Source organism: Nannospalax galili, unplaced genomic scaffold, assembly GCF_000622305.1.
Source record: "Nannospalax galili isolate Female #2095 unplaced genomic scaffold, S.galili_v1.0 scaffold591, whole genome shotgun sequence".
In the NCBI taxonomy this organism is placed as follows: Eukaryota; Metazoa; Chordata; class Mammalia; order Rodentia; family Spalacidae; genus Nannospalax; species Nannospalax galili.
This window is the reverse complement of record NW_008330926.1, coordinates 2,358,926-2,369,941: the sequence shown is the minus strand read 5'-3', so window position 1 is coordinate 2,369,941 and position 11,016 is coordinate 2,358,926. Positions and strand designations below refer to the sequence as shown.

The 11,016-nt window shown below is 43.2% G+C and overlaps 1 protein-coding gene across 1 annotated transcript in view; it reads right to left on the bottom strand.

The window, feature by feature from the left end:
- Positions 1-3,991: 3,991 nt before the first annotated feature.
- The window catches only part of Cct3 (chaperonin containing TCP1 subunit 3), a 32,234-nt gene continuing 25,209 nt past the window's right edge, over positions 3,992-11,016 (bottom strand). The window contains exons 11-14 of the mRNA XM_008853595.2: positions 7,597-7,777; positions 5,712-5,957; positions 4,641-4,772; positions 3,992-4,316 (exon numbers count right to left, since the gene is read on the bottom strand). Of these exons, the coding sequence (XP_008851817.1) occupies positions 4,212-4,316; positions 4,641-4,772; positions 5,712-5,957; positions 7,597-7,777 (664 nt within the window). The 3' untranslated portion in view covers positions 3,992-4,211. The remainder of the gene's footprint in view (positions 4,317-4,640; positions 4,773-5,711; positions 5,958-7,596; positions 7,778-11,016) is intronic.

Here is an 11,016-nt window from a genome sequence, read left to right as displayed (position 1 = left end):
AAAAAATCAACAAATTAAAAAAATGTATTATATTTGAGGAGGAAGCATGGAAATTTATGTTATGTTAATTGTTAGAGGTGATAAACATTACCATTGAAATCTGTGTATGACTTTATAGACATACACAGGTGCCAAGGATACAAGTGCAACCGATTATGACTGGTAATAATCAGATATATACAGATTAGAGATGCATGCACCAACATCTCCGTGTTAGTAGCAAAAACAATGAGTCTTTCTGCAAGGAACAATATATTCTAAACTGAAATGGAGATCTTTTTTAAAGGCTAAAAACTCAGGTTTTTGTCACAGTAACAGGGATGAAATAGTATGTGGGCTCCTGTATGTGGGAGGGGGGACGCTATGGGATGGTGCCATTTGGGAAATGGGTATATAGATGAATAAGACTGTATGGGATGTTCTGTATGATATACACACAGAAAAATCAACAAATAAACAAAGACATATTTGAGGAGGTAGCATAAAAATTTACTTCATGTTAAATAGTAGACATGATAAATATTATGAGTGAAATCTACCTGATGACTTTATATCCATACTCAGATACTAAGGATCCGAGTGTAACCGACTGTGACTAGTAATAATCAGATACATAAAGACACATGCAAACGTGTTCTTAGCATTAAAATGTAGGAAACAGCATATCTTAAAATGTAATGGAGATCTTTAAAGGGTAAAAACTCATTTGATTGTATGTTTTACAGGACTTATACTGTGTTCAATATTGTATGACTGTATTAATTCAAGTGTGAACCTAAAAACTTACAGCCACCTTTGAAAGAGATGTATCCTTGCTCTGTAATGTGTTACTGAGTATGTTAAAGCTGTAATGAAATGCTTCTAATCATGTGGTTCTTAAAAAAAAAATAATAAGGGGCTGGAGAGATGGCTCAGGGGTTAAGAGCACTGACTGCTCTTGCAGAGGAGCTGGGTTTGATTCTGAGCACCCACATGGTGGCTATGAACCGTCCTTAACTCCAGTTCCAGGGGAATCTGAAGCCCTCTTCTGACTTCTGTGGCATTGGACAACACGGCTGCATTCAATATATGCAGGCATGCACTTGTACACCTAAAATAAAAATAAATATTAAAAAAAAAAAAAACAAAAACGGGCAAAGGAGCGTATTGGTAATCCCAGCACTTGGGATGTGGAGGAAAGACCAATTTCTGGTTATCCTACATGAAACCCTTGTCTCAAAAAACAAAATGGGACTGGAGAGATAGCTCAGCAGCTAAGAGCACTGACTGTTCTTGCAGAGGACCCAGGTTTGGTTCCCAGCACTCACTTGGAGGCTAACAACTGTCTATAACTCCAGTTCCAGGGAATCCGATGCCCTCTTCTGACTTCAACGGACAGTGCATGACATGGGTGCACTTACATACATGAAGGTGATACACTCACATACATAAAAATAATTAAAAATATATTTTTGGCTGGGCGTGCTGGCAAATGCCTTTAATCCCAGTACTCAGGAGGCCGAGGCAGGCGGATTTCTGTGAGTTCAAGGTTGAACTCGTCTACAAAGTGAGCTCCAGGCCAGCTGGAGACCCTGTTTCCAAAAGACCAAAATAAATAAATAAATAAAGCCTTCATTTCATAGTTTGGTAATTAACATCCACATGAGACACAATGCTTTAAAAAATATATATTAACAAACCAAAAACAAATGGGACAACAGTAGCACATGCTTTTAATCCTAGCACTTGGGAGACAGAGGAAGTAGGTCTACTATATAGACTGACTACTATATAATCCATGGTTAAACATTTAGAGGTACCATCACAGTGAACTTACACAACTAGGTTACAAATGGAAAGAATCTCCAAGGTACAACTAACTTAGGACCTTTAATTCTTCAGGTACTATATATAGGCAATACTTTTAGTGTGTTTGGGGGATCAAGCCCAGGACCTTACACATGCTGGCAAGTTCTCTACGACTGAACTGTATCCCTAGACTGTGGGTTTTTGAGAGTCCCACATTTAACATGAGCTGGCCTTAATCTTCAGATTCTCCTCCCTCCACATCCCAAGTGTTGAGATTATATACCCAGCTTTGTGTTTTAGTCTTATCAAAACTTCTGAAGAAATTATTGTTGAGAACATATGCTTTACATTTATTTGTGTGAAGGGCCACCTAAACAACTTTGTACTTATAGAGGTCAGAGGACTTGTAGGAACTGGCTTCCTCCTTGTGGCATTCTGGCCATCAAACGCAGGTTGGCAGGCTTGGTGGCAAGTGCCTTTACCTGGTGAGCCATCTTGTCCCTAATTTTTTGAGACATGGTCTATGTAGCCCTGGCTGGCCTTGAACTCAAGAGACCTACTTCCTCTGTCTCCCAAGTGCTAGGATTAAAAGCATGTGCTACCATCATCCCTAATCTTAACATTCAAAAATTTGTGTGTGTTGGAACAACAGGTGTGTATTTGTCAGAGGACCTCACCTTCCACTCTGTTGAGTCTGCTGCTGTGCTGTGTACTCCTGGTTAGCTGACCCATCTCGCAGAGTGCTGGAAAGAGTATCTCCACGTCTGGCTTTTTTTTTCTTCTGAGACTGTCTCCCTGTAGCCCCAGCTAGCCTGAACTCACTATGTAGACCAGACTGGCCTTGAACTCAGAGATTTGCTTGCCTCTGCCTCCAAAGAGTGCTAGGATGAAAGGCATATGCCACCATGCCTAGCCACATCTGGCTTTTTTATCTGTGTTCCAGGAATGGAACTTGGGTTGTCAGGTTTACACAGCTAGTGCTCTTATCGGGTAAGTCATCTTCTTTGCCCTAGGATTCTCTACTTTTCTAACAAAATGTATTTTTATGCATGTGTGCACACAGGTATACCTATGTAGAGGCCAAATGTTACTGTTACCTGTTTCTCAGGTCAAAGGCCTGAGCCCAAGCGGGTACTGGGTGTGGCTCTACATACAACCATAGCCGAGAAACAATCATGGTTCAGGCAGGTTTTGCCTGGTTAACTGCAGGATGCTTTTATTAAAAACTGGGCTGTAGGGGTTGGAGATTTAGCTCAGTGGTAGAGCACTTGCTCAGGGTTCAGCTCTCGGCTCTAAAAATAAAAAGGACAAAATAAAAAACTGGGCTATACCCCCAACTCTAAAGTAGCATTCCTTAATAGTAATATCCTTTGAATTCCAAGTCTTCCCAAAATGTTCACATTCAGTGTGAAACAGGCAAATAGGGGCCTGGGAGCAGAGGCAGGAGTTTAGCTCAGTGGTAGAGCACTTGCTCAGGGTTCAGCTCTCGGCTCTAAAAATAAAAAGGACAAAATAAAAAACTGGGCTATACCCCCAACTCTAAAGTAGCATTCCTTAATAGTAATATCCTTTGAATTCCAAGTCTTCCCAAAATGTTCACATTCAGTGTGAAACAGGCAAATAGGGGCCTGGGAGCAGAGGCAGGAGGAATACCATACCTAGGTTGCTTTTTTTTTTTTTTTCCTGTCTTATTCAGACAGGGTCTCCCTGTAGCCCCAGCTGGCCTGAACTTACTATGTACACCAGGCTGGTACCATACTCAGAGAAATCTGCCAGCCTCTGCCTCCTGAGTGTTGGGATTAAAGGCGTGCACCACCACACCAGGCATTTTTTTAAAAAATGTATTATTTTATGTGTATGACTGTAATGTCTACATGTAGGTAGGTAGGTACACTGACGTCTTGCAATGCCTGCGGAGGTTAGAAGAGGGTGTTGGATCCCTTGGAACTGGAGTTACAAGACTGTTGTTGGTCACCATGTGGGTGCTGGGAATCGAACCCAGGTCCTCTACAATGCTGAGCCATCCCCCCCACCCCCTACATCTTAGGCTTAAGAAAAAAGGCAGCAGTAAATTAGTAAATAGAGACTGACCGACCTCGTTCCAGACGCCTTTGCTTCCTTCTTCCCCCCACAATAAGGTTTTTTGCCTCCTCTTGCTTTGCTAGGAGGTAGAGATATGACCCAAAGTTGAAAAACACGTAACGAGTATCTCAAATGACTTAGATTTAATCATTAGAAGCAAACTAAATGGAAAGCTTACAATAGAGAAGAGTTACATGTCAGTGCCTTTTGCAAACTGAGCTGGGATGGGGGGCTGCCCCTCAACCTGATCCCTTCCAACAAAGACATCCACAGTATTCCTGGACTCTGCTTCAGGAAGGGGGAGACTGCTGGTTCTGTGCGCTGGTCACCTTGCCCACCATTCACTCCTGGCCAGCATCAGGAGCACTGCTTTGCCGGCTTTGGTCATCCCCCTTCTTTTTGTGGCCTGAGACGATGTCATCAATCCGGAGCAGCAGAACTGCAGTCTAAGAGTAAAAGTCCCAAAGGGGTCAGCAGAAGGAAACACTGTTTTCTTTTAGCTGTAGCTCTTAGTTCCTCCCAGAGAATTACCATTTTATCTGAAATCTACCTTTTCAGAGTCTTGAATGTACAATTCAGTTCTCCCTAAGAAAGGGTTATTACCTTGTTTTTGTATAAGCTAAAGAAAGATTAAGTAGAGATATGGAATTCCTTAGGAGGTCTTTGGGGACTACTCTGCAGTTTATAATCCCTTCCCTTCAAGACTAGACCAGACATAGTAGCTGATTGTATCTGGAAACATAACATCCCCACATCTTAGGAAGTCTTACCTCCACTGCTGTTTTATATGTTTGTAGCTTCACAGCCAATGGCTCCCATATGCCCAGCTCTTTCATGTCCACCAAGGTACCAGTCTCGCCATTTACACCCCAGGTCTCACAGTTCTCCTGTGTGTGCTTAGCCTGTAGGTGAAACAAACAGAAACAAAAGAAAATATACCGAAAACAAGTCAATTGTTAGAAAATAGGCAAAAAACTAAACAAAAACAAGATGTTAAAAGAACAATCTGTAAGAAAAGCTTGAGCCAGACATCAAAACTCTTGGGTTGGGAGTATAGCTCAGCTAGTAAAGTACTTGCTGTGCAAGCCTAAGGATTTGAGTTTGATCCCTAGAACACACATAAAAAAGTCAGGTGTGGTGACAAGGGCTTCTAATTTCAGTTCTGAGAAGGCAGCAGACAGGTAGAGCCCCAGAATTCACTGTCTAGCTAGCCTAGCTTACCGGGTCACCTCCAGGCCAATGAGACCTGTGTCTCAAAAGAGTGAGGGGACTGACAAGATGGCCTAGTAGTTAAGAGCACTTACTGCTCTTCCAGAGGACCCAGACTCTCATCCAGTTCCAAGCACCCATATGGCTGCTAAAACTCATCTTTAACTCCAGTTCCAAGGGGGTCCAATGTCCTCCACTGACACCAGACACATGGTACACTCACATATGTACAGGCAAAATACTCATACACATAAAATAAAAATTAACAAAATCTTGAAAGAACAAAACAAAAACATAATAAACACCAAGGTAGAGGGGCTGGCAAGATGGCTTAGCATGTAAAATTACTTTCCACCAAGGCTGACAACCTGAACTCTACCGCTAGAACCCACACGGCGGAAAGAATCCTGCAAGCTGTCCTTTGACCTTCACATGCATGCCATGCACGAATACATTCTAAATAAATGTAGGGAGGGAAAAAAGGGCAAAAATCAAGGTGGATGGCTCCCGAGGAAGGACACCAAAGGCCTTCACACACACTTGAATCATGTGTGCTTACAGAGAAAATCATCCCCTTAGTCCAAACACAGCTTCCCTACCCTAGCTAGGTAAGAGCATGGAGATGAACTCACCCGAAGGGAGGTCAGTAAACGGATGGTGCTGGCCCCACAGTTCTGGATCAGGGTACGAGGGATGACCTCTAATGCTTGGGCAACAGCTCTATATGGCCACTGTTCCACACCAGTCATGGCCTTGGATTTTTCTGTCAAGGCATGGGCCACAGCCATCTCAGAGGCGCCACCGCCTGGCACCAGCTGAGGGTCCAGGAGAACGTTACGGCACACTTGCATGGCATCCTGGAGGTTGCGCTCTACTTCCTTGGGGAAGCAGAGACAGCTTAATGACTTATAGAGAAATCAGAGGCAACAAAGAATCTCTGCTAAGATTTTTAGTTAACCACAGAGGACAACTGGGAAAGATCCCTGGAACCCCTACTGGTGAGAGCAGATGCTATTTTCTTAGGAATAACTCATGAATGTGGAAGAGCATAGGAGGGGGGCTGTAAGAGAATCATGGTGTATTACCTCAACCTTGAGGGTAGGTCTTTATGTTTGTATTACTCTACAAAGAAACACACCTATTAGTTCCTAGTTGTGTATTTCAGAAGATTACATGGTACAGTGCAAACTGTCTACTACTTTACTAGCTATGCCTTTGAGAAAGCTACTCTCACCAGGGGAAAAATTATAATTTCAACTTAAGAAATTAGGGAGGGGCAGAAGAGATGGCTCAGCAGGCTTGCCACCAAGTCTGACAACCTAAATTCAATCCCTGGGACCCACATGGTGGAAGGAGAGAAATGACTCCCACAAGTTACCCTCTGATCTCTACATGAGTGCTGATGAAAGTGTACAGCTGCATACACAAGTGCGCGTGCATGCACGCACGCACACAAATAAATACATGCAACAGGAAGGGAGGGAATAAATAAGCAGTAATTCTGGGTCTGTGGCTCAAACCTGTAATCCCAGCACAGAGGAGGCTGAGGCAGTGCTCCCATGATTGAGTCTATACAGAGCTAGAAGGAATTGTTTCGGACATACACAAACAAAAAGGTTAGGAATGGATGTAGCTCAGTTAGCAGAATGCTTGCCTAGCATGTACAAAGCCCTGGGCTCAATTTACCACATAAACGGAGCATGGTGGCACACACGTATAATCCTAGCATTCAGGAGACTGAGGCAAGAGGATCAGAATTTAGCCATTCTCAGCTACATAGCGAGTTCAAAGTCAGCTCAGGCTGAAAAAGACCCTGTTCTCAAAATAAATAAATAAATAAATAAATAAATAAATAAATAAATAAATAAATAAAGGGGTGGGGTGGAAAGAATAGGCCAACTTGAAACTTCACTAATAGCTTAGGCTGGCCTCATATTTGCAGCACTCCTTCTGCCTCAGTCTCTCAAATGTGCTGGATTACAGGACAGGTATGAGCCACACCACCAGGCTCCCAACTAACAGCTATTAAGTTGGCAACAGTGTTACTATAGTTTGGATCCAGATTATCTCCCAAAGGACTGGATGTTAAAGGTTTTGTCCCCCAACTTAGTAGTATTGGAAGGTAGTAGACAATCTGGGACGTGGTCTTCCCCACACTCTACTGTCTTTTTAAAGTCTAGGCTGGCCTCAAATTCTCTATATAATAGAAGATGACCTTGGACTTCTGAAATACCACCATGCCTAGTTTATATGGTATTAGGGATCATATCCAGGGTTTCATGTAGTTTGGCAAGTGCTCTACCAAATGAACCACATCCCCATCTCTCTCTTCCTCTTTTTAACTTCCCCACCACCAAGTGAGTGGTTTTGCTATGTATCATACAAACTTTATGCACTGACATAGGCTCAAAGGATCTTGGCCTGAAATAAAAAAAAACTGTTAAATCTATTTTTCTTTAAAGTTGATTTATCTTAAGCATTTGTTATAGTATTGAAAAGCTAACAACACTGACTCACTGAGAGAATCTCTTTGCTGGCCCCTCTAAGGAGAATGGTGCAAGCCTTTGGGTCTTTGCACTCAGTGATGAATGTGAAGTACTCATCTCCAATCTTCTTGATTTCCATTAAGCCTGCTCCTGTTCCAACATCATCTTCTCTCAGTTCCTCTGGTCGGCTGACTATCCGTGCCCCACAGGCTCTGGTGGGTGGAAGTAGGGAGAACCATGTAATTCCAGATGCTTTTATCCATATCCCTAGTAGTCTATAGTCTGTGGTTAGAGATTTAGGACTAAAGCATAATACTAGAATCACATACTTGTGTGGCTGGGCTGCCTGGCAGAAACACATACTTGTATGGCTGGGCTGCCTGGCAGAAAAGACTTTAAATGCACAGAGCAAAGTTCCTTAAACTAATAAGGCCTAGTAATAAAAGTATATATACTGAAGGCAAGTAATCACTAACATAACCAGGTACAGCTATACACAAATGATTTCCCATGCATATCTAACATGCACATATTATATATACCATCTAATGGCTATTTCTTTTCTTTCTTTCTTTTTTTTTTGGGGGGGGGGACCCCCCTGCCTCTATTTCCCAAGTGCTGGGACTAAAGGTGTGTGCCACCATGCCAGGCTCCTAATGGCTATTTCTAAATATAACCCATCCTATAGTATTCAGATGTGTCTGAATGCCAATAATAGGATTATACCAAAAATGATCCCAAAGCCAAGTAATCAAAAGAAGCTGATTTAAGAATTGAGAGTAGGGGCAAATATCTATAATCCCAGAACGCAGGAGAAATGTGGGTTCAAGGCAGCTTGGACACTACAGTATTCCACATCAGTTTGGGCTGTATGTATTACCTAATTTTAATAAATGTCAAGTTTCTTCTTTTGTGACAGGGTCTTATTTATTCCAGGCTACCTCAAACTCCTGACGTTCTCAGCTCCATCTCCCAAGTGTTAGGATTTAAAGGTATGTACTAGGATGGCCCTGTAAGACCAATGGTCCTTTTTGACATTTTTTTCAGTCTTTTTGAGACAAGGTCTCCCTGTAGCCCCAGCTGGCCAGGAACTCACTATGTAGACCAGGCTGGCCTTGAACTCACAGAGATCCATTTGCCTCTGCCTCCCAGGGCCAGAAGTGTGCCACGATGCCCAGCTCCATTTAGTAGCTTTAAAAAAAATTACATTTACTTACTTTGGGTATGCGAACACGTATGTGTGGGTGTATATGTGAAAGACATCAGTTCAGTCCTTCTACCGTATAGGTCCCAGGGTTCACACTCAGGCTTGGTTGACAGGTGCCTTTACTTGTTGAGAAAACTCACTGGCCCTTGCATTGCTTTTGAGTCAGTATCATTCAGTAGCTAAGGATGACCTAGATCAGACTGGCTTCAAACTTAAGGCAACCCTCTTGCCTGACTCCTAGAGTGCTGAAATTTAGCATGAGCCATCATGCCTAGTTTTTGTTTTGAGACAAGGTCTCATGTAGCTCAAGTTGGCCTCAAACTCCCTATGTAGCCAAAAATGACTTTCAACTCATGACCCTCTTTCTTTGGCCTCCCAGTACTGGGCCAACAGGCTTGCAAATGATATTACCACTTTAATTAATTATTTTGGGGGTAGGTAGGGTACATATGTGGAGATCAGAGGACAACTTCATGGTGATTCTTTCACCTTTATGTCCATTCTGGGGACTGAACTCAAGTTTCCAAGCTTGTATGGCAAGCACCTTAACCAGCAGAGCGATCTTGTTAGCTCCCTTCCACTCCCCCTTAAAAAAAAAAAATAGGGTTTCTCCTTCTAACTTAGTCTACCTTCTATTTACTATATAGCCCAGCCTGGTCTCAAACTCATGGAGATAACTCTTACCTCAGTGCTGGGATTATAGACGTGCACCATCCATCACACTGGCTCTGATTAACTTTAAATTTTTTTTTTGGTCTTTTTGAGACAGGGTCTCCCCGTAGCCCCAGCTGTCCTGGAACTTACTATGTAGACCAGGCTGGCCTTGAACTCACAGAGATCCGCCTGCCTCTGCTTCCCAAGAGCTGGGATTAAAGGCGTGAGCCACCAGGCCTGGCCAACTTTAAAATTTTTTAAAATTTGTTTTAAATTGTATTTATTTGTATTTTGAGTACATAATGCCTGCATGTACATAAGTGTACTATGTGGGGTTGGAGTACTGACTGTTCTTGCAGAGGACCTGGGTTCAATTCCCAGTACCCACATGGTGGTTAATTACCATATATAACTCCAGTTCCAGGGTATTCTATGCTTTCTTCTGACCTCCTCAGGCACTGCATGACATAGGTGTACCTACCTATATGCAGGCATTACACTCATATACATAAAATTAAAATGCACCAGCTGGGCATGGTGGGGCACACCTTTAATCCCAGCACTCGGGAGGCAGAGGCAGGTGGATCTCTGTGAGTTCAAGGCTAGCTAGGTCTACATAAGAGTTCTAGGTCAGCTGATGCTACAGGGAGACCCTGTCTCAAAAGAGTGCACCACATATGTGCAGTATCCATGAGACCAGAAGAGGGCGTTGGATCCCCTGGAATTGGACTTAGGAAGGGTTGCTTGCCACCATGTGGGTGCTGGGAACAGAACCCTGGATCCTCTGAAAGAACAGCAAGTGTTTTTTAGCCATCTCTCCAGTCCTTTAAAAAAATTACACTTAGGATGGGCATGGTGGCACATGCCTTTAATCCCAGCACTTGGGAGGCAGAGGCAGGTGGGTCTTTGTGAGTTCGAGGCCAGCCTGGTCTACATAGTGAGTTCTAGGACAGCTGGGGCTACAAGGAGACCCTGTCTCAAAAAAGACAAAAAAAAAAAAATTACACTTAGGCCAGGAGTGGTGGCGCACACCTTTAGTTCCAGCACTTGAGAAGCAGAGGCAGGTGGATCTTTGTGAGTTCAAGGCCAGCCTGGTCTACATAGCAAGTTCAGGTCAGCTGGAGACCCCGTCTCCAAAAGACAAGAAAAAAACAAAAACAAAAAAAACACTTAGGGCTGGGCATGGTGGCGCAGAGGCCTTTGATCCCAGGCCTCTGTGAGTTCCAGGCCAGCTGAGGCTACAGGAATACTGTCTCAAAAAGACCAAAAAACAACTTAGTTATTTGTGTATTACGTACACGCACATATGTCTTGGCACACATTTGGAGGTCAGAGCTACAACATGGGGAAGATGGTCTCCTTGTAGCCCCAGCTGGTCTTGCTATGCAGACCAGAGATCTGTCAGCCTCTGCCTACTGAGTGCTGAGATTAAAGGTGTGTGCTACCAATTCACAGCATTTTTAAGGGGAAAAAAGCTCTTTTGTTTTTATTTGAGACAGTCTCATGTAGCCCAGACTGGCCTCAAACTCTCTATGTACCTGCCTTGAATTCTTGATTCTCTTGCCTTTGCCACCTGAGTGCTGGGGCTAA